Source organism: Aulonocara stuartgranti (genome assembly GCF_965226115.1).
Source record: "Aulonocara stuartgranti genome assembly, chromosome: 7".
NCBI lineage: Eukaryota > Metazoa > Chordata > Actinopteri > Cichliformes > Cichlidae > Aulonocara > Aulonocara stuartgranti.
Window position 1 is genome coordinate 24759187 of NC_138945.1, and position 23942 is coordinate 24783128.

At 39.2% G+C, this 23942-nt stretch overlaps 2 protein-coding genes across 4 annotated transcripts; both read right to left on the reverse strand.

Moving 5' to 3' along the window:
* Window positions 1-355: 355 nt before the first annotated feature.
* Window positions 356-3799, reverse strand: LOC309710616 (glycolipid transfer protein-like). The gene is made up of 5 exons (XM_082540227.1): window positions 3614-3799; window positions 3112-3170; window positions 2877-3010; window positions 2632-2782; window positions 356-764 (listed from the first exon to the last, which is right to left on the reverse strand). The coding sequence occupies exons 1-5, from the start codon at window positions 3714-3716 to the stop codon at window positions 582-584; spliced, it is 630 nt and encodes a 209-aa protein (XP_082396353.1). The 5' UTR covers window positions 3717-3799; the 3' UTR covers window positions 356-581.
* Window positions 3800-3931: 132 nt separating this feature from the next.
* git2b (G protein-coupled receptor kinase interacting ArfGAP 2b) lies at window positions 3932-22303 on the reverse strand. Of its 3 annotated transcripts, none has more exons than XM_082540224.1 (20): window positions 22074-22303; window positions 21343-21476; window positions 21061-21173; window positions 19763-19868; window positions 18159-18245; window positions 17935-18065; window positions 15573-15667; window positions 15098-15143; window positions 14857-14905; window positions 14669-14741; window positions 14463-14560; window positions 14249-14360; window positions 13664-13815; window positions 13406-13558; window positions 11053-11262; window positions 10805-10894; window positions 10139-10221; window positions 8607-8762; window positions 7131-7194; window positions 3932-6613 (listed from the first exon to the last, which is right to left on the reverse strand). In XM_082540224.1, exons 1-20 carry the CDS (start codon window positions 22123-22125, stop codon window positions 6404-6406), a joined length of 2214 nt encoding a protein of 737 aa, XP_082396350.1. In that variant the 5' UTR covers window positions 22126-22303; the 3' UTR covers window positions 3932-6403. The 3 variants fall into 3 exon arrangements, with proteins under 3 accessions (XP_082396350.1, XP_082396349.1, XP_082396351.1); XM_082540223.1 differs by having other exon boundaries at window positions 14857-14908; XM_082540225.1 differs by lacking the exon at window positions 10805-10894 and having other exon boundaries at window positions 14857-14908.
* Window positions 22304-23942: the final 1639 nt, after the last annotated feature.

Sequence of the window (23942 nt, forward strand, 5' to 3'; positions counted from 1 at the left end):
TTAGAGGGATTTAAAAAGAAAAAAAAAATCTTCTACTAGCTTTTCTTTACAGTTGAACTTATAGATGAGAATATATATATTTAATATTCTATTATATTTAATATTTTCAAAACATTCGTTCAGTGACACCAAGGCACTCTGAAATCCCTAAATTTAAAAACCTAATAATATGGGATGGTAAAACATATAATTTCCCAGGCTCATGGATGGAGGTGGAGAACATTTGAATGTAAGACATGGACGGGAACTAAAGTTAAAGGTGAAGAAGTCTGTTAAAGGAGTAACCCACCCAAAAATTAAAATAAAAAGCTGCAGTAGTAAGTTGAAATAAAATAACAACAACAAACAAAAAAAAGACTTTAAACTGCATTTTATTAAGGCATCATCTTGAGAGCAAATTCACAGTGCTAGTAATGTTTACTGCATCATCAAAGTAATAAATACCACCCAAGAAGGGACACACAAAAAAAACAAAAAAAAAACAAAAAAACCCAGTCCTAATAAAAACAACTGGACGTCTGCGAAACCTGAGAGTGATGCAGGATACTCCTGCGCGTCCGGTCCAGCCATGTGCCGGGACATCAAACGGTGTAGTCCAGCTCGGCATTTAGATTTGTGTACATCTCGTAGATGGCATCTATAGTGGCTGTGTAATTAACCAGGAACTGACGCATGTTTGCCAGACAGTCCTCCTCTTTCACTTCCTCTCCTTTCGACAGAGCCTTCAGAAAGTTTGATCTGTAGGGAGCTGCAAGTAACGCAGCCTATGAAACAAAAACGAAAAAAGATGGAGAAGCTGGTTTTACTGAAAGGTTAAATGGATTTTAATGAAAACTATGAAGATGGGTGTATGTATGCAACATTATATAGCATGTAATGAAAGTGCTTTGCTGTGGATTGTCTTTTGATGTAATCTATTAACCCAGGACCAAAAGCCTTATCAGCTCAGGAGACAATATTGATAAGATTATGTTGGCACAAATGCCATTATTGAGCCTGCTTATGAGTCTCATTGTTTATCCTTTATTGATCCCTAATCAATTTTCTGTGTAGAAGAATAGACCCATGCACCCATTTTATCTGAATCTCCACACAATGTCAGAACAGCATAGAGGGGGGGGCTGCAAGTAAGGTGACCACAGTGTAACAACAACTTGTGGGGCAAAGAGTGTTTGTGTGGGACACATTACACGCATTTTGACATTGCCAAACTAAATAAACACTCAAAGGTTTGTAGGTTACGGGTTTGGCAACAGCTGTATTTTATTTGAATGCCACTTTCTTAACTACCTTGCAAAGTACATGCAATAAAAAGCCAAAGGAGGTTAGAGGAAGTGGAAAGTCGATCTAATATTTGTATACTTCTGTGTTCCCTGTACTTCTACTGTATCACCTATACCAGGGGTGTCAAACATAAGGCATGGAGGTCAGAAATTACCTAAAGTTGTTTTTTTTGTTTTTTTAAATTGCAGTGCAAAGTCCAATTCACCACCTGTCAGTGCTTTTTTTTAAATTATGCATTTATTTCTTTCAGTGTACGCCCCAAAAGCTTTGCAGACGGATTTTTCAATTCTTTATCATTTAAAAAACTGAGGCATTTTGTTAAAACATACGTACGATCCCACCCAGTTTAGAGACCGCTTGTGAACAAGGGCACATTGGACGGCTTTGGAAATGTAAATGAGGGCGTGGATTTTAAACTTTAACTCAGTTTGACAGATTTTCCTAATGATAAAGACCTCTACCATGGCCATTCATGTTATGCAAAAGTAATTAAGTAATAGATACAATGAAATGACAGAAGGTTACACTATCTACTATGGAAATGTATGATTTTACTGTGGGTCTACAATAAAAACAAAACAAGGTAATTTTCTGTCGATTCTCAGGTTTATAATTACAGAGCAGTCTGGGCAATGAGCTAACTGAACTTTTTCTGTAATTCTACACATTTATTTATTAAAATTTGAGCCCAGGGTGTCATGCTGACAGACGTCTGTCATGTACTACAGCAGCAATTCTCCATCACGTAGAAAAATTGAGACTTCCTATTGAAATTGTTCTTCTTTTCCCTCATATCAAAACATCTCATGGATTAAGCATGTAAATCACAAAGGGCTGTATGTGGCCCACAATGTAGACTGAATTTGACATCCCTTCTTATACCAATAAGTTAAAAATGTTACATGAGACTTCAGCCATATTCTCATAGTTGCTAACATCCTCTGTTAGACGTAGTTTCCCCAACTGCATTTCCTTTTTTTTGTGGTAGGTTCCATCACGTCCACAGCTTAACTGCAATTTTTCCCTCTTGATGTCGTGCTGGCGACAAGATTTGGGACACTTGCAAAATGTGGGACTACAACATAGGGATGGGCTCAAGAGACAAAAATGCTGTGCAGCCTCATAAGGTGAGGCACCTAAGGTTACAACGCTTCAAAGTGAAACGCAGTTGTAATGAATCTGAAAGCATTTTTATGCAGTGTAGAGAAAAACACGCCAGCATGAGGCGATTGCAGTGGACTGCACAATCTGAAACCAGTTCTCGATTCTTATCAGTCTGGGTGCGGTTGGGGTGGTCTGTGTTGTGTCACAACAAGAAACAATGAATTTCTTCCACATGTTACTCACATTAAAAATCTTTTGAACAATCCAGCCGTGGTATCGCTTCAGTGCCTGCTCATAGGCTTTTGTGATATTAACCCGAATGAGGTTGGGGTTGTTCTCATCTCTGTCCCCGTCTGCCAAACTCTGGAGCAGAATCTGGATGAAACGGAGACCCCTGCAGGAGAAACGGAGTACATAAAGGCTTTCATTTCACTAGACGAAAGTTGAACAGACAGTATGACACAACTTTGAGTTCAGGAGGTCCTTACCTCTTCAGCCACATCAGAGCTAACGTTGCTCCAATTTTAGGCCACTCTGCTCCATGAGCCTCTCTCTCTGCCACCACAATGTCCTCCAGGGTGGTGTACTTTGCGGGATTAGTGACATATACCGCTCTAATTTTCTGAAAATGCACATTTGAGTTCAGTTTGCATGTCGGAGCTGAACCTCTCTAATTTAAATCGCTTACAGCAACACAAATAGATATGCCCGCCTGCATCTTACCGTTATATTGCCGTTAATGTCTGATTTGATGATTGAAAACACTTTTGATCCTAAGCAGTCTGGAAAAGAAACGAGACATTTGAGAGCAGGGCCAATAAAATATGAATGAGTTGACATGTCCCCGGCTCAGAGGAGGGGATGAATGCCAATCAGCTGTTTACAAAGAGAGAGCTAAAAAAAAAAAAAAATGCCGTGAATGCACAGTTTCAGTTAAGTCACAATGAGGGCAATGTGTGCTCTGTTCACAGAGTCAACAAAGAGTTTCTCTATAGGCCAAACGGCCGCAGCTGGTTGACATGGTCCCCGTGACCCGACACCTCAATTTCTGAAGTGAAAGAACCACGTCCCGACGTGAAAACCAAGCTCAGGTGGTCAGACGACGTAAAATTTAAAAAAAAAAAAAAATTCAGCCAAGTACGAAGGCTGACACCGTAGCGACGCGAGGGAACTCGCAAAGTCACCTTACGTGTTTTTGTATGACTTCAGATGGAGTTGCACTCACCAAAAAACGCAGGGATATGAGAGACGGTGTCCAGGAATGTCTTCGTGTCGATCGCCTTGTCAGGGGGCAGTTCACAGAACTGATTTTCCATTAAAAGCGACATGATCCTTCCTTATGAGCTTGGCGAGCTTGGAGAAGAGCAACGGCAGCGAGCAGCTCTCGGCTGAGAAAAACCCGGAACTATGTTCTTATGATGGGTGGGGAAGCGCAACCGGCCACTTTCGCTCTTCACCAACAGGTGGGAAATAATTCACGAGCCTGGTGAAAACACGCGGTATGTCCACAACACACACACACAAATAAGACGAGGAGAAAAGATGAGGTATGAATGACTTTATTATACCTAAGGCAGGGATTGATTTGAACCACAGATAGGGCAGGCTCCAAGTTACAGGGAGTTAAATGACGGTTTTGACTCCAGGGTGGAAGTAACTGAATACGTGCATTATAACATTATAAAGTCAGTAGTTTATGTGCTTTTAAAAAAATGGCAGTCTAAAAAGTATTTATATGCTACTTAAATTGCTTTGCGTTACATTTTGTTCACAGAGGTACTATGGCTGGTTTTTAGGAGATGAATGGCAGTGGTATTTATTTTCTAAAAGACAGCCTTCGTAGGTTTGCTGTAACCACCTTTACATAATGCTCTACTACCAGACCAGGTAAGATCAGACCATGCTATTCAGTAAAACCTAGCCTTCCTTTAAGACAAAGGTTTACAACATAGGGTACAGAGGCCAGACCAGCCCACCAAAGGGTCCAATTGAGTCCAGGAAGGCAAAAAAATTCAAACTTTTAACAGTATTTTTTATACGTTTTAAAGCTTTATTTCTAACACTGATATCATTCGTGGCCTGCCAAGCTACACTAAGTAATACGAAAACTTTTTTTTTTTAAATATTTAGTATCCCATTAAATAACAGTTTAATGGAATAACATTCCCCACTTTTACAGTCCTTACTAAAACTGGCACATTTTCTGGAAATGAGTCTGGATAATGAGCCGTCAGTGCTTCTTTAATTATGCATTTATTTCTTAAAGTGTAAGACCAGAGAACAGTTTTGCTGATGGGTTTCAGTTCTTTATAATGTAGAAAAACGGACACGTACTGTTAAAACAAAAAAAACAAAACAAAAAACCAGTATGCAGACTTAGACAAATAGTTTAATATTCTGTCAAAAACACACCTAAGAAGACTTAAGCAACTAACCAGAAGTGAACAGTATACTCATGTGCACTGAAGACGTTTTAAGGATACTTCTAAATGTCTTTTTAATCCTCACCCAGCCACCTAAGAAAGCAGTTTTAGATAGAAATGAACGTGCATGTTCATACTGCTGTGGTTACAGTTAAACAGGCGCTTTAGATTTTCTTTAACGCATTCTAACAGGTAGTCCTCTTTAAGGAAATTGAGCAGTGATAAATTAATCTGCTTTTTTCTTTATCTAGCACCAATTACATTACACTTTAAATTGCACAGTAAGGACCCTGCAATAAGAGCACAACCCTGCCGTCCACTTGTCGTGCAGCGTATTCCAGTTTTCCTTCCACCCCTGGTTCAAACACATCTGGCTCACAGTGAGTGTCACATTAGACCCGTGTTCTACAACAACTATTCTAGAACTGAGGGTACAATTACATTATCATTGGCTCTAAGCCGTAGGCGGTACATACTCGACCACATGAAGCGTCTAAAATACTGGAGTTAAAACACCACACTAAAATAAACAGACCACACGTTTCCTATAACTAACTGCCGGCTGAGACGTCCCAGACCTCAGAACAAAAACGTTAGCCTGCGCCGAGCATCGTGTTAAACCAAAGCTTATGAAAATAAACATTGATATTTTCTTAGAGGTATGACATACAGTTTATAAATAGAATAGCATTTGGATTATTCTGATAAAGAATTACATGGATACATACATCTCACATATTTGCATAACGCTAGTAAAATTGATTCAAAATGGATTTCACACAGGCCACTGAGGCCAACGCTCACACACACGCGCACACACACACACACACACACACACACACACACAGAACATCTTAAGTATGGCTGTAACATTATAACTCAAAAAAGAAAAAGAAAAAACCCCAAAAAACTATTGATACTTTACTTATAAACATTGTTTCAACCCGCAGATGGACTGAAACTGCTGGAGTTGCTGGATGGGCTGAAAGTCTGGACACTCACACGGTGCTCGATACACTGAAGCTGCTTTTATAATCACAGTTGGCTTACTGAACAAACAATTGAACTTTAAGCAAGCAACACCACAATGATTCAAGAACAATGAACACTGTAACTGCCTCTTAAAGAAAAACAAACATTGTGATTGGAGTAGCTCATCTGTTCTGATCATTGCTGCTAGGTAAGACATGATCGTCTATGAGTACCAGAAAGCGGACCTCAGTGAGCACAGCTAATGACTGATGGTGTCCTCTAGAAGGAAACGGATAATGCAAAACTGTTTGTTCTAATTGCTTTTATATACACAGGCAACACTGCACTTCTGGAAACTGAATAGATTCAATCTGTGAGGTAAAGAACAAGTATTTCCCCCCCCCCCCTGTATATATACACACTTTTTATTACCATGGTATAAAAACAAAATAAATAAAGCTTTTGATTGAGCTATGATTTTGCATGTTATATTTTTTTCTCCACCTCTAGGAATGTACACAAAAGCTTACACTGATTAATATGGGGGGGAAGGGAAACCATTGATTAACATCATTTATATGCTGTATGTTTGGCGCATTGGGAGTGTCTTTGGAGTTTAATTAGTTGTTGTTTTCTTTGGTTGTCACAGTAACAAGTTGTTTGGCAGCTTTGGCTATGTCATAGGCGCACTGAATGACCTGCTGAGTGACCAGCTGGATGTCTGACGGGCTGAGGTTGTGTTCTGCAGCCTTCTGGCACTCTCTGTGGAGCCGGCTAGCGCTTGAAGTCAGCAGACACAGAGACCCTCGCACTGTCTCTGAGGACGGCCTCTGAAGGGAGGAGGGAAGGAGATTTGATAAGGCGAGGACATGAAAGCGTTCGTAATCACTTTATGTGCTAGGCAGGTACTGGATTTCTATGAGACTACAACAAGGTAAATATTGAGATGGTAAAACAAGATCCAATACAAGCTATGTAACAAGCAGGTGCCACCTATCTGGACAAATAATTTTAAGCTGCTTTCACACATCCAGCCAAGCTATGAGAACAAAATGTCAGCTCTGGTTCGATCAGACATTAAGCACTCTTTACTCTGTTGGGTCTCTATTACAAAGTCCGTCTGATGTGAGAATATAGCGAGTTTCACTCAAGCAACACCCTCAAAGAGTATTTGGCTTAATAAAGATTATATCCTGTTGCGTGCTACGTTTGATAAAGTGCCGCTTCTGACAATGTCCCAACCTTATTCTCCTGACATTTTCAGGAGTTCATGTGTGGAAACAACTGCCTTCAGCTGTTGTCAGACAAAGCAAATTGTTCCATTGGACACTGAGCTGCTCATCTTACCTTGGGAAACAGGGCAGCCATCTCTGTCACAGCCATGCAGATTTTTTCAGAGCAAGGCAGAAAGCTGCAGTAGGAGGAGACAAGAAGGATGAATGGGTGAAATTTTTTTCCACAAACCTTTCTCAAAACGATCAAAAAGAGCAACGGGGTGTAATAGTGTTTGGCTATTTAGGATTTCATTCAACTGTTTTCAAAGTTGTACAGTAAATAAATAAAGAATAAGCGATCATTTAAAAACAATACTTGGCACCTTTCTGTTCTATGAAAGCAGTGAATGGCATTTCTGGGCAGGGCCACACCACGAAGGACATTTATTTAACACTATTTTAAAATCTGCTGCCTTGATCAGCAGCACGTCTTAAAAATGTGAACAGACCGAAACAGTCGATGTATGTAATTTATCTTTTAAAGCCATTTGAATGAAACGCATTTTTCAATAATCGAATCAAATTTTTTTATGTCACTCAAATGTGTACACACATATACAGTCTGATTGTTGTGCACCCACATGACTAACGTAGGCAGTGCTAACATGCTAGCACCAGCAGCCTGTCCTTGTTTGTTTACACACTGCTTCAGTTGAGAGGTTGTATGCCAGTTTAGTCGAGCAGAATCGTGCTGGTTCACACGGCTGTTGTGCGTTATACTTTCCACCGTTCTTATTTACAACTTCCCATCCCAGAGAGACAATGGCTCTAGTTCATTAATAAAATATGAACTATTATTTTAGTACCAGCTAGTGTTTCTAGAAGCGACACGGAAGTTCAGCAGCATTTAACCATGTAGCTGCTCATATCCCTGGAGCTAGATGGGAAACATTGTTAATCTCAAGATATTTACACAAAAGAAAAAGGGGGACAATGTAAGCAATAACCTACAAAAAGGAAAACGGGTAGCAGTGTGGAACAGTTAAAAAAAAAAAAAAAAAAAAACCTACAGTAAAAATAATAAAGAAATTATTAATAAACAAGTAACTACTGTGGACTTGGCAAACCACAGGGGAAAATAAGATCATGTGCTGTTTGTTTCCTGTTAGGTGCATTGACAGACCTAAGACCCACACTCCTTAGACTCACACAGAGGGATCCTAAACAGGGCTGGAAATCAGAGTGCTGCTTGGTTATCACCAATATGTGAGTAACTGTATTCACTCTGCAACTCAGGTGAAAATAAGGAGACTTTTAGTTCCTTAGGATGCAAGCTGGCATCATCCAGGCCAAGGCCCTATACACAACTTTTAAAAAAACCACTGACCTAAAAGCACCTGGGCAAAGTCAGCTCTTAAACATATCAGGCAGAATGACAGAAATACAAGCACGGAATCTGAGCCAGACGGTGGAAAAACTGAGGTTCACAGTGCATCGGGTGAAAAGATTTTATTTTGAATAGCTAGAAATTTCAGATGTTTTTGAAATATAACTTGGCTCATTTTGTATAAATATCACATTACATGTTATTCATATAACTGCTCAATACCTTTCATGTTTGGTCTCCTGGGCAGCTCTCAGAAGCTCCTGGATGTTCTTAGTGATCTGCTCCGTCTTACAGATGACGTCCTCTGTGCAAGGCAGGGTGGCATCCTCCTCGCCCTCCTCCTGCTGGTGGGCTGCTTCAGAGGCAGCAAGAGGGCTGCTACAAATAAAAACAGAGAACTGACAACTGATCTTCTTACAGGAGTGTTACTTAAAGAACCCACCAAACAATGAATTATACAACAAAGGTGGATCTTTTGAAGAGGATAATGAAATCAAGATGAAAACAAAAAGTATCACACAGAGAGTTGACCTCAAAAGTACCTGTTGGGTGGAGTTTGGATAAAAGAAAAACTCTACTTTGAAAGAAACAGCTTTTTACAGAAACTGGTTGACTTCAGGCTAAAGTCAGGGTCAGGCTTCTAAAAGCTAAAGGACGATAAATTACAGAGGACAATATTCTAAATAACTGATCTGTAGTGAAGCCAGTAGGTGGGTGCAGTGTTTCCCGACAGACTTCGCTTGAACGGTGAAGCTTTTGACTGGTACTACACATCCTGCAATTTAATGCCATTTTTTCATAATTGGTGGGAATAATGCAGTGGCTTTATTAGTGGAAAATCCCCTTGCTCTTATTTTGAAAGTTCAGTTGCTCCTAATCTCCCATTTTCCATTGGGCAGGCTGACCGGGTCGCTGTTGTGGCGGTCCTCAGCTGCCTCTCAAGAGACTAGAACATTTCTTAACAAGTAGTATACCCTTACTTAATTAGATTCACTCCTATTTTTTCTTTAAAATAAGGTTAATCTTATCTAAATTCATAAATGTTAGAATTTGGTTTATATGTCAAAATATTTTTGGGAACTGTATATTATTTCATTGAACCGTGCAGGCAGGCTGAATGGCTCAAAGCCGTTTTTTTTCCTAAACACCTGTCAAAACTAATCCACATCTGGCTTCCCGTTCTCCATTCCTGTGACCTTTAACTTTGTAAGCTTTGGCTCCATCAATACTGTTGCTGTTGCTGCACGCAATGTTGACGGTGAACAGATCAAAACACTGACAGAATCCAGGGATGGCAGGCTTTTGAGTGTCCTTGCAAAGAAAGGTGGCTATATTGGTCGCTGATTTGTTTTGGTTTTGTTTTTGAATGTCAGAAATGTATATTTGTGAATGTGGAGATGTTATATTGGTTTCACTGGTAAAAATAAATAATTGAAATGGGTATATATTTGTTTTTTGTTAAGTTGCCTAATAATTATGCACAGTAATAGTCACCTGCACACACAGATATCCCCCTAAAATAGCTAAAACTAAAAACAACTTCCAAAAACATTTAGCTTTGATATTAATGAGTTTTTTGGGTTCATTGAGAACATGGTTGTTGTTCAATAATAAAATTAGTCCTCAAAAATACAACTTGCCTAATAATTCTGCACTCCCTGTATTTGTGATCAAAGTGGCCTTCATTTTAAACCTATACAGAGAAAATGGTGTTTTAGTCTTTAAAATCAACAGTTAACAGAAGAAGATCTTACCCACTCTCCTCCATTTCAGAGTGATTGGGTGTAGTGTCATAGTCATTCTCCAGCACTGTACTCTGTCCTTCCAGACTACAGCCCTGTAGGAATGTCAGAGGACAACAGTCAATCAAACACAGTATATACTGTATGTGATTAGTTAGGTAAGTTATCACAGCAGCAAATGTGGCCGCACAGAAATTAGAAACATGCAATTCTAAAATCAAACCTGTGATCTCATTATTATTAAGACATCTCACTGTGAAGAGAAAAAAAGGCAGAAACGATACAATCAGTTCATGTGGCGGAGCACAGCTGCACTGCCCAGGATGCGATTAGTAGACGCGAAGATGTCAACTGTCCTCTGTTTTATCAGAAAGTTATCCCTAAAAAGCACAATGTGGTGAGCCGTTATACATCTTTCACATATACTGGATTCAGCTGTCGGATTATTCAAGCAGCCATCTCTGATGCAACATGTCAGCACTTTTGACAATGAGAAGCTGGGGTGCTCAGAAACTGAACTGTAGCAGAGGCACTGCAGTGCATGCATGCAGGCAGGAGATGCTGAGAAAAGGCAGTTTATAGACACAGGTCAGGAGAGAAGACTGTGGGGGTCAAAGAGGACAGTTTTCACCGTCCCCTGGGGCTGCCTCTGAGCCGCGGGAATTTTCAGTACTTAACCCTTCGAGATCTCTCATCCCACGACCAGGAGAGGGAAGAGGGGAAGGTAGGAAGGGAGGAAGCAGCCGTCCCCAAAGGACCCCTACCAATCTAGAAAGGGGTCAAACCAAGTTGAGCATACTCTATTGAGATGCAATGAATGAATGAATGAATGAATGAATATAAAAAAAAACAACAACACCAGCCCCAAGCCAGGCATCACCACTTTGGTAAATTAAGAATGAAAACAGTGGTACTCCTGTGCTTACATTGGTAGGGAAGGGTTGTAAAATGACTCCATCGTCATGCCGAGCTGTGTCAACTCGGTGGGGGTACTGCCTTGGAGTAGAGCCCGTCTCATACATGGACCTGGCGCGGCCTCCGCGAGGTTGCTGTCGACCAAAGAGGCCCTGGGGTTGTTGCTGTCCGCTGGGGGTTTGCCATCGCAGTGTTGTGTTTTCAGTCTGCAGGGAATTCAGCTGTAGAGAACAAAAACATCTTTCAATTTGACTCTTAACTGTGAGCTGATCTCCACACAAAAGCCGGGCGCGGCACCAATAATAGAGTAGATTACAGCTAGGCCTCCAGGTGGGAAGCTATTCGGATAAGGTTCAACTTATCTTCATCTCTGTTTTGTTCTTGTTTCTGCTCAAGGTCCTTCAAACAACAAAAGGCTTGCTTCCTTGACAAATGAAATGCTGACAATGTATGTTGAAAAAACAAACAAACAAGAAAAAAAAAACAAAAAAAAAAACACCACAGATCTTGAAGTGCAACACCCCCTGATAAAGTGCCACAGAGGGGGTTGCCCTTATTTACACAAACAGTGCTTACACTCTGAAAAAACAACAGCTTCAAGAAACAAAAAGTAGGTATTACTATGCAAAAGTAAGCACATCAAGTCAATATTTAAAACTATGAGACATACCCAAGGTAAAGTTGAGAGGCATCAATAAAATAAACCTGGGATTCTGATGAAGCACAAGGGGTACAGACCGCACAAAAACTGGGTTGTCTACAATTTTGTCCTTTGCTTTAGTTTATGTTTCTGAGTGCAACAATGACTGATGTAACATATAACACAAATTACATTAGAAAATGCAGTTATAGAGAAACAGTTTTTCCCTATTATCATCAGTATTGTAAGAACTTGAATGTATATATTTTCTCTAACAACAACAACAACAAAAAAAAAAAAAAGCCTTTGTTGACTGATTTTGTTGCACTTCAGTCTCTACATCCACAGGCTTTTTGTTCGGCTCTGCTACTTTTCTACCAGAGAGAAGGGAAGGGAATAGTAAACACGATTATTTCCCAAAAGCACGTAGAACTGTAAAAATGTGCATGTTTCCCCACCGGGGAAAAGAGGGACTTTCAAAATACCAAGATATGAGGAAGTGAGTGATGTGGCATGCCTGAAATAAATAGTATAAATTAGACAGTTGTGGGTTGTGGGTCTACAAGTCAGGAACCTAACTTGCTGACATTTGTGTAATGGAAAAAGCTAACTCCAGTTATTTTTCTGCATTTAGGTGGTTCCTAAATAATCATTGCAGATTTATGCTATGGAGCAAAATGTCCTCTGTGGGTTGCCTTTTAAGATCTGACATAGGATTTGAGTTTACATCACAAACATCTATAACATAAAATACTGCTTTGCAATTTGAAATCTGCTATCCTTGTCACAGGAATCTTAATGCATCCAGACACATTGTAGCCATTTTCTCTGTTCACAAAAAAACAACAGCATGACTTCCTTAAATGATTTTCAGTTACATCTAACTGCTTATTAACACAAAATATCTAATCAGCCAGCCTAACAGGAAGTCAACATTAACTCAAAGAACCACTTATTATAACCAGCGTGTGCAGAAGAAGAACAACAGGTGGAATCTTGAAGCAGATGGGCTACAGCAGCAGAAGACCACACCATACATAACTCCTGTGAGCTTAGAGCAGGTAACTTGCACAGGCTCACCTAAACTGGACAAGAGAAAATTGACCTGTGACGAGTCTCAATTTCTGCTGTGACATTTGGATGATAGGGTCAGAATTTGGTATGAACGATTCGAAGAACAACTGTTCAGGCAGGTGGTGGTGGTGAAATGTTGTGGGAGCTATTTTCTCTGCACACTTCGGACCCTTTAGTACCAAATGACCATCATTTAAACACCATAGCTACCTGAGTATCGTTGTTAACCATGTCCATGACTTTATGACCACGGTGTACCCATGTTCTGATGGCTGCTATGATAACATGCCAAGTCACAAAGCTCAAATTTACAAAATTTACAGTTACCTCAGTCTTGAAGACAAAATAAAAAACAAAACAAAAAAAACCCAGCATTTCTTTTGTTTTTCATTTTGAATAATGTATGATTCTATCTATACATACACACACACACAAACCATGTGTAGAGTTAAGAAAGCATTTTAGGGTAAAGACAGTGATACATCTCATCTATAAACCCTGAGTTGGGTTATACTAACATTACATGTTAAACACAATTTCAGGATGTTATGTTTAAATAGCAACATTATTATGCAATTTATAACCAGAACAAGAAACACCAGAGACAATGTGATACATAAAGTGACCTCGACTTTTGCGTCTTAACTAACCTTGCTCTGCATCAAACGTAGCTCTTCACTAAGGTGACAGTTGACTTTCAGAAGCTGTTGTATTTTGGCTTCTGATGCAGTGAGGGCGCTCTTCACCTCCATAAATTCTTGCACTGTGATTGGTCCATCAGACAGATCAGAAGACTCTGAGCTCTGCAGTGAAACATGCATACGGACATAAGATGGGATTCATTTGATCTGTATTACAAGTAAAGCCTACAGTAAGCAATGGAATAACAGGCTTCAAGAGACATTAACCTTGGTCCTTCCATCATTGCAGCTGTCTCCACATGTTGCCTCTTGGACCGGATCTTCATCTGATGCCACACTGTCGTAATCTGGCTGGTCATTATCTTGGCCCTCACTGTTGTGGTGACCGTCTATTCCCTGAAGGATCAGCTCCACATTATCTGAAAGCAGAGCCAAAGATCAAAGGACTAGGGATCAAACAGCAGTGCTGGCTACGGGCAGCTGTTTCAATCCCTTTTTATTGATTGAATCTAACACCCAGCATTCTTTATAGTGACCTCCTACAATTTTTCTTGGTTTTCTGTGAGTTGCAGCATGCAGGACATTATTAAGCCCCTTTTCACACATGGTTGAAACTTTAATTGTTGCCTGTGTACCGTGGCGTTGTCTATATTTCGCTCCACATTGAACTACAAAGAAAACACTTTCTGCATCTTATTATAGGCCAACAAATTTAGGTTCCCCCCCCACTGCTTGCGGTTTTTGAAAATGTTCTAAGCAGGACATTTACAAACTTAATATAGCCCAAAAAACAAAAGCAGATTAGCAGGGGAATTTAACATGTGCTACAAGTGGAAAATAATCATGTCCTACCTTTGGGACTTTCACAGGAATTACCCCACTGCCGTCGCTTAGCATCTGTTAGAATATCGATGACCAGTGTGGCAAATTCGTGAGCACTAAACCTTGCCAATTTCTGACGACCCTGAGAAAGCAAATAGATTAAAACCAAACCAATTACCAAATCTACTAGTCGCACACAAAGAAGTGAAGTTATAACATGAGGACATAAGGTGACAGCACTTGCCTGGTTTCTGGTAGATGAGTACTCAGGATTGACAGGCAGAAAAGGCACAACTGTGGTGTCTGTTACCAGCGTGCTGTGGTTCTGAGTGGCCAGCCACACTGAAAAAAGCAAGACGCACATAATGTTTAAATAAAATGTAAAAGAGGTTTATAGACGGTGTGATTTTTAAAAAATTATTTTTTTTAAAACAGTTCTTGTAATTCAACCTGCATCCGTTTCTCTTCTGTCGACTTCATCATAAACATCCATGGCCAGCTCTTCAAACTGATGGTTGCTTAGCTACGGCAAAGTAAGCAGAATTAGCACTTCTGTTTCCTAAAGAATAAACAGCAGATGAAGAAGAGGCTACACTGTAAATGTCACGGGAAACAAATCCCATGTAAAAACGTCTTACCGACTGCAGCTTCTTCTTTGCAGCTTTTGCAAACTCTGACAAATCCAGGCTGCTTTAAATGGAGAAATTAACAAAGTTTATTTATCCTGCAGGAAACGGCTCCACATTCACAAGAACAGTGGCTCGTGGCAAAAATGAGAAACTTACTTATTTCTTATCCATCCAATGCAGCACAAGAAAATAAGATGGTTAACGTATATCAACGGAAACTCACATTCAAATTAAAAGCTTTAACATTTACCTGTCTGCCATCTGAGGAATGATGAAGTGTTGCCCATTTCTGTGATCTGTAGCACAACAATGAAGAGATAACGTTTCAAATATTTTCACAATCAAAAGTTCTTGGGGTTTTTTTTGGCAGGGACTGACCCACTAGTGTGGTGAGGATAGCACAAAGTTGGAAGTGGTGATTTATAAAGTTGGTGATATGTATGTAATCTGTTTTATTTTTTAAATCATATATGATTTAATCTTATTGTCATTTGTTTTATCTTTCCAATTTTGTATCGAGTACTTAAATATTAAGTACTGTGTTTGCACAAAATATTTTAAATATAGGACTCCAGAAAACACTTTTTTTTTCAGTTATTTTTTAACAGTTTGTGTTGTTGAACTCATTTTTTTGCATAAAAATGATTGAAAGCCATTTTAAAGCTATTGAATACATTCCTCTAATGCAAAGCTGCAGCTGTGGTTGACTGATTTACTGCATTTACCTGGTCTTCGTCCACAAAGGTAAAATGTTAGCCGGTCGGTGAGTTCATACTGGATCTCCACTAGTCTCTCTGCCAGCTCCTGATGCCCAGCTTGTCTGCAGAGGTACGGAACAAAAAGGTCAAGTTTCAGAAATATGCTAAAGAACTACAGCTAAAAATATCTCAGGTACCTTACAATGCCTTACAATGTCAGCATCATATTTTAAATAATGTACTCCCATACTATTCCACTACTTGGAGTGATTTTCAAAATCATTTTGTTTCACAACAAAAAAATATTTATTACAGCACTACAACATTCAATTTGATGAAAACCATCACAAATAACAGGTTCTGCTTGTTGGTTTCTGCAGGCTGTGGGGACGGGTTCAGTAAAAGCTCAATAAGGAGCGTTACCTTAAACTGAGTGAGTTACCAGAGTAACAGACTCTCTGAAAGTAACTTGCTCATTGGCAGGCTTTCCTCAACAAACTGAGATTTTCTGTGACTTTTCACCTCCCACGCTTGAACCAGCAGTCAGACACACTATTTAATTTCCTCATTCATACAGACAATATCAAACCACACAGCAGAGCACATTAAGTCTTATCATCTCATCTATGCGTTATCTTGTCTTCTTACACTATGTAAACGTAACTGTTATGCTAATCAGTCATCAGTGTAATAGTAGAGTCATTGATAAATCTCCTTCAACTAAAACCTGTAAGCTCTTTGACAGCCATCAGATTGTCTGCCAGTTAGTCTGCACTGAACTATTAAGGCAGTGTTACTGTAGTAATCATTGATCAGGGAATAACAACAACATGTTGTAATCTGTTAAACTAATGTAAAAATGCCTCACACCACACTATTATGTTGGAGTTAGTGTGAGTATTTCTGAGTGAAGATGAGTCTTAAAAAGTGAGATTTTCTCAATATGTGCTGACTGCATTCCATTTTAATGCACCCTGACACTTTTAATCTTGCTGAGGACCATTTGTAAATAGAAGTCTAAAACCTTCCAGTATCTTTTGCACTGCAAATGACTAAAGTCCCCTTTAAGTCCCAACTTAAATGACCCTGTCTTTTATGGAAGCCTCTTTCTGCCACTTTTTTTTTTGCCGTCTGAAAGTCAAAATTACAGGTTATTATTTGATAGCTTCAAGTTAATAAATAATAATAAATTTTATTTTTTATTCCTATTTATTCTATTTATCCCCTTTGTATATTTTATTTTTTTATATATATATATATATATATATATATATATATAAATAAAACAATTCTGTAACTGTAACTTCGGTCGTTGCTGTGCTTTTTTTGGAAATCGAATTTCCCAGAGGAACCCACCCGAGGGATTAATAAAGTTCTATCTTATCTCTTAAATCCTAAATATTTTTTTCCCCAGTGGTGGAAACAAGCTTCCATAGTCTTATCTGTTGTCTTCGCTTTCAGTTTACACATCAATAATTATATTTAAAAATCAAATGTAGATTTTGGTTAGATTCCAGTTTGATCTGGCTGAGGAAATGATAACAGAGTGGATGAGACTGAAGACAAATATCAAGGTCCACACGGACAAGTTTTTTTTTTTTTTTTTACTTGAGCTCAATTGAAACTTACTATAAACTAACCAAGCTGAGTCATCAGCTCCCTGCACAACTGAATTCCTCCTTTCTCTTCTGCCTTGCTCGTTTCATTGAATTAGTCAAACTCGGACATAAAGCCACTTTTTGTCTAGCATTGTAAAAGGCATGTTAAATATTTTAGCCAGTTCAGCGGGTGACAATATTTCCCCCTCCCCTCCATTTCCAGCTTAGCTGTTTTTGTCCTTTTCTGCTGTGTATTGCTGGCTACTTCCTGTCACTTGCTGTTTTTAGTATCCGGCTAACATTTCCACAAGATACAACATGTAAAGCAAGAGCACAGCTATTTTTTTTTTCCTGTGTATTTTTACATCTGCATCTTGTGCATCATTTCCTGTATCACAGCCACTAATGAGCTGGACTGCATCTCTTAAGGTGATGCTTGCAGCTGCACTACCATTGCACATAGGAATTCCAACTTTACAGCGTCAAATACTGTTTCGCAGCTTGCTGCGTTTTCTATACAAGACATATGCCTGAAGTCATTTTCCCAACATACAGAAAATGAACAAGGCTCCTGAATTCGCTTGACTACAACATATGATCCACTTAAATGCGTGAAAGCAGAATGCCACTTAAAAGTGAAACTTCTAAATTTATCTTGTGGTATTAACATCATCAAGTGTCAATATAACATTTCGACTGCTCTCACCTAAAAAAAACAAACAAAACAAAACCCCAAACCTTTTATCAGAACATTTGAAGGTGTTAAAATAAAAATACAGGCTATACATTACCTTGCATAATCAATGGGGGTCTTCCCACTCGAGTCCAGCGCTCCAGGATCAGCTCCATAAACTGCCAATAGCTCCGCTTGTAATATTTGACCTGCTTTTGCTGCTATGTGTAGTGGGGTGTTTCCCTTCTCCTAAAATTTGAAGGGGAAAAAAAACAGTGGTTAATCATTAGTATTATCACGCCCACTTCCAAATCAACTTTCTGCTTATTCCCCCAAACTTACTGGATGAAAGAAGTTAGCCTGAGCTCCTAAAGATAAGAGTCTAAGGCAGGTCTCCAGGTTCCCAGTACGGACACTGGAATGAAGTTGCTGAAAGACATTTAACAAGAACCTTGTTTAAAATCCGTTACAGCTGATTATGAAGACACTGTGTCGGCTTTAGGCCTTCTTATAACTTTGGTGACAGGTTATTTCTTTTTAATGCAGTACTCTGTTGAGATATACATATACACATAACGACCAGCCGCATTGCCATACAAGGTGCCTCCACGACAGCACAACAGTCCCTGCACACTATAAAAAATTTCAGGAACAGCCCAAGGACAGCAGCAACCCAAGACATTTAACGAACGCCATTCTACAAAGAAAGTTCAACACAGCCAGACTTTTTTTGGCTGAGCGTCTGAAAAACCATTCAAACCCCAGTTGAAGATAACGGCTATCACAGTGGTGGTTACCAGCTTCCTCTTTTAAGCAGAGTGTCTGCTTCAGGTTCTGTTCACGGTCACATAAAAAGTGGCTTTTAAAGGTCATATAAAAAGGGTAATTAAAAGTCTATAAAGGACATAAAAACTGCAAAAGTAAAATGCAACACTATTGCAAATTAATGCAGGAAAAAAAGTATTAATCTAGCAATTTAGTACAGAGTGATAATATAAACATTTTAATTCAATTTAATGTTTTGTTTTTTTATTGCCGAGTACGCTCTGTGCTTTAATCTGGATACATTTTAACAAGAAATCTTACCATCCCACAGCCTAGTAAAGGCGACATGGACAAGTGAAATTTATTTTATCAACTGAACAGGTGTTCTTGGTGTGTGTTCTGTGTTCTAGTTGCTGAATTCCCGCAGATTACAATCAAGTAGAACAACATTAAAACATTTTCTGCATCAACAAATCAATACATACACATTCCCAGGACAATGTGACGCACAGTCAGAGTTAGCACTTCATTCAGTAAGTTATGGCTTAACAAGCTGCACATATAAAAAGTATGCCACCAGCACAGAATCTACATAAGACTTAAAACATACTGTAAATAAAAGAATCACTGAAAATGTGGCACTTTCAGATGATTTTAAATTAAGACTCAGAACATACCTTGTTCCCGACCAGGTTAGGTGTTCAGCATAAGTTACCATGGTTAATAATCCAGGTAAAAAACATGGACACAGAAAACTCTGATTTTAATCACATAGTCCCCTAAGCCATTAATGTTGCTTTATAGTCCACTCATTTGCCTTCTGCCTGCCATTCCCCAGAACCTAATCCAATCAATCATCCACAGGATGCACTAGAATAGGTTTGACCTACACAGACCCCACCCGACAATCCCTCACAATCCACAGGAGGACAACTTCCTCCACAGGATACCCCCATGTCCATGCCCTGTTTGGTGACATTGGGGAGGGGCTACGTAATATTAGTAGCCCAGGTTAGGTTTGAGGAAACTCATCACTGGATTTTGCAGGAACTGGTCAGATATCAACATTAAAATCAAACACTTGCTGTATTACAATAAAGTCTCAAAGATCCTCTTTTTTTTGAACGTCTAATAGTGTTACAAGAGGAACGTTTAAATGAAACAACAGAGTAAATTGTCACCTTGCTGAGGTCTTTTGCAGTCACACTGTCATCCTCCCGACAAGGCATCCGATGTACATACGCCAGCATCTGATATTTTGCCTTGATGAACTCTGTCTTATTAGGACTGGAAACAACAATAGACTCTCACAATCTCAAAATGTGGACATTAATTACAAGTTTTCAAGTGAGCACATCACTGTTTATCTTTGTTTATGATTAAGACAAACACTGACGAGAAGCGAACACTTAAACTGGACATTAAACAATGGACTGCAGATTTGTATGTGCAGCATTACATTAATGGCAGAGAAACGTATCGGTCATGTAAACCACCATACCGCCACAACGCTAGATTCGTCTGGCTTTCACGTAAGCCAAGAATCTTAGGGGTGCAATTTAGGTCACATCCAAACTCTGTCGTTGCTCGTTTTAATACAAAATATTTACGCAAATAGAAAAGAATAGTTATAGTAAAAATACCCTAAATTTATTAATCCCAAAAACAACGTCCAGCAATCAGAATAAATCCATATGGTGTGAATGAAGTTGAACAGAATTTAAAGCAGTTGAATTGTCTGTAATTAACCACTAAGCAGCATTGGTCCCAGCAGAATTCCCCCACAGTTCCAGTGGTTTTAAAACACCTGGAACTAAACATTTCAAACTACACCTTAAGGAACTAAATTTAGCCTGTTTCCAGTTTAAACTGCTGAGCACCCAAGATCCTTAAAATGTTTCTCGGGGAAAGTGCTTGTGGTGGAAACCTTATAAGATAGCGTCCATCTCAGAAATTGCATTTGGGAAGAAGTTATGAAAGTGCTTGCTCCAAGTGTGCGGGTCAGACACAGCACTGCTGTGATTACATGTGGCTGACTGTTTATCTTTACTCCCCAAGCTACACAGCAGACTGACATGGTGTTTATAACAGGCTTTAGTACATCAAATCTCTTTGCTTCGCAGATTTTGTTTTTGTTGTACTATGACTTCTAAAGGATGGGAAAAACTCCTCACAAAAAGCATTACCTTTAAAGGAGGTACTCTTCTAAAATTCAGTTTCTTGCATGATCATGTAGCTGATCAGCTAGACCGCACTGCAGATATATTTATTTTCAAACGTGCTTGTCAGCTGATCAAGCAAGTTCTCCAAGTAAGTTAAGACTGACTATCTGTGAGTGACGTTCATGGTAGAGCGGGCTGATTAGGCATGTTTACTGACCTTAGCAAAGAAAATCAATTTTGTCAATACAATTTAATATCAAAGTGCAATCAAGTGTACCAAAAACCAGCAATGACATATTTTTAAAAATAAAACTTACTGCACTCTGTCCTGTGGGTTGGCTTTGCGTTTCCCACTCACTGAAGAGGAAGGATCCAGAAGACTGTGCTCCCATATGGAATTAGCTCCATTGCCATACAGTGTTTGAACCATCTGAAACAAGAAAGCACATTAACATTTTTAGAACAGGCAGAAAATACTTTGGGGATTCCTAGTCATACATGGTCCTCTTATATATTTACATATTGCATTATGGAGAACAGACTGTACTCATTTGCATCTTCGCGTTTGATTTATGGAGATCGTGTCCCCGCTTCCCCACCTGCAGCTGTGAGTGTGGCCACGGAGAATGAGTCAGATGTCGGACTTGAGAGCTGTGTCTCCCAAGACCTCGGTGGATGCTGCAGCACTCATCGCAGATCAGCACACCCCTGTTAACAGAGGCCCAGCGAGGTTCTACGATACAGATACAGTGCTTTTTATCCCATGAGTCTAATATTTGATGAACAACGTAACAGACAGCCTTAACCCAGAGCAGTAACTCCCTCTAACCAGACGAAGATATTCGCTGACTTGCAGTAAGACATGACTGCTTTAGGTAAGGTGTATCCCACCCTCAAATCTTTGACATAATCAAGAAACGTTTTCACAAGCATTAACACCCACTGTGCGGCATTACTGATTATCAGCAAGTTAGCGCTGTCTTCTGAGCAGTCTTATTTAAGAAATTAAATAATACTGCCTTTAACGCACCACTAACCTTACTGTAACCCGACAACCAATACAGTCAAGCAACTAGTTCAGAATAAGACAGGTTAATGTGATTACACAGGCACGCCTTCAAAAAAAGGGGGAAAAAAGAGGAAGAAAAAAAACACCTAACGTTTCCACAAGAAAAAATACAACCGCTACAATTAGTAATTCAGCTAATTGCTAATTGTTAGTACAGTCGCAGTAACTAGCCAGGCTAACAAGACGCTCCGATAACTTATAGTGGGGGCTAGCTGGTTAGCTGGATAGCTAACGTTACAGCTAGCTTGTCTGGCATCGTACCCGGAGCACTGCAATCAGCGCAGACCTCTCTGCTTCGCACTCGCTTTGACATCCCTTAGACGAAATCCTTCGAGTCCAGGAGAAACAAATATCTGGAAGTTACGTTGCAACACAGCTACACAGAGATATGACAGGATAGTTCGCCCGGCTGATTGTATTTTACACTTTTAGCGACTGTAGCCGTCAGCCCTCCCCTCCTACTGTTGAACAAAGCCGTGACCCATTCCAACACTCACACAGCCTCCTCCGCGCCTCATAGGCTGCTTCCTTCCTTGTTTCCTTCAGTGGCTTCTAAAGGCCCTACAGAGTGCAGAAAGCACCACCATCAGGAGACTAACGCGATAAAGGAAAATTGTCACACTGGACACAATAAAAGCCACCCTGGCCTGCCACTGAAATTAACAAAAGTGGAAATTCACTGTTCGGTATGAATAAAATAAATACAATGTACAGTGCAGATTTGTTTAATTGATTAATTGTATTTATTTATTTACTTGCATTCTTGTCACGTATACATCTTTCAGATCATCAAGACACAAAATCCACTTTTGGTGGTGGTGGTTTTATTTAAGAGGAAAAAAATATCCAAATATAGGTGGACTTTTTTCTTCTTCTTTTTTTTTTTAAAGAAACCAATCAGGCACCCAGGTCTGATTACTGCCAGACCTGCTGAATCAAGAACTCAATTAATTAGAAACTGTCTGGCAAAGTAGGCTAAAAGATCTCAAAAGTAACAAATTGAGATGCTTTGGCATAACACCAAACAGGCCATTTATCCTAGAAAAATCTTCAGTGTGGCTCCATTAAAGCAATTCTGCAAAGAAGAGTGAGACACAATTCCTCCTCAGTGATGTGAAAGTCTAATTACCTTTGCACATGTTTGACTGCTAGTTATTAGGTTTGGTGGCAACTGCTTTTACACATAGGGTCGGGTTGTTTTGAAAACCCTTTTCCCTTAATAAATGAAATAAGCATTTGAAAATTGGATTTTATACTGTATTTATTGAGAGAACTTTATGTCACTTTTAATTGTTTGTTTACTTCTGGCATCTCCTTTTAGATTAAACTTTTTTTTTACTCCAGTACATAGATCTGGCACCCTCAAAGCCACTACATTTTGCATATCATCAAAAAAGATTATAGAATAAAATGCATTCATTCTCTAAAACTTCAAACTAAAACATCTGTTGCAGAGGATTACATTAGAGCACAGTAAACAGAAGAGAAATGGCTTTCCTCTGCTCAGAGCCCACAGCCCACTTTATTTCAAATAGCCACAATAGGCACATCTCAACATCATTTTGAGGAAGTATAGGGCTTGGTTGAATGCTAAAGAAATCACTATTGAGAGTTCTTCACCTCTTCACCTCACTGTGCAATACCGTTTGTGCAATACTTTTGTTAATAGTCAATGGTACAATAGACCTCAATACTTGAAATGTGCAATTCACTTGTATTTTTATTTTATTCCTATTTATTCTATTTATCCCCTTCGTATATTTTATTTATATATGTCTCTGTATTTATATATGTGTGTGTGTGTGTGTGTGTATATATATATATATAATATTCTGTAACTGTAACTTCTGTCGGTGCTGTGCTTTTGGAAACCGAATTTCCCAGAGGAACCCACCCGAGGGATTAACAAAGTTTTATCTTATCTTATCTCTTATCTTATCTTCTTCAACCTGACACAAGGAATGGACATCAGACCAGCTAGAATCTGTGCTTTGTCCTGATGAGTCCAAATGTGACATTGTATGTATACTGTGCTGTTCTGTTCTTGTGCTGCCTAAGATGTTTCCAAATCAGAAGCAGTACATGGCTGCTTGGTTTGTGTTTTTTTTTGTTGTTTTTTTTGCCTGTCCC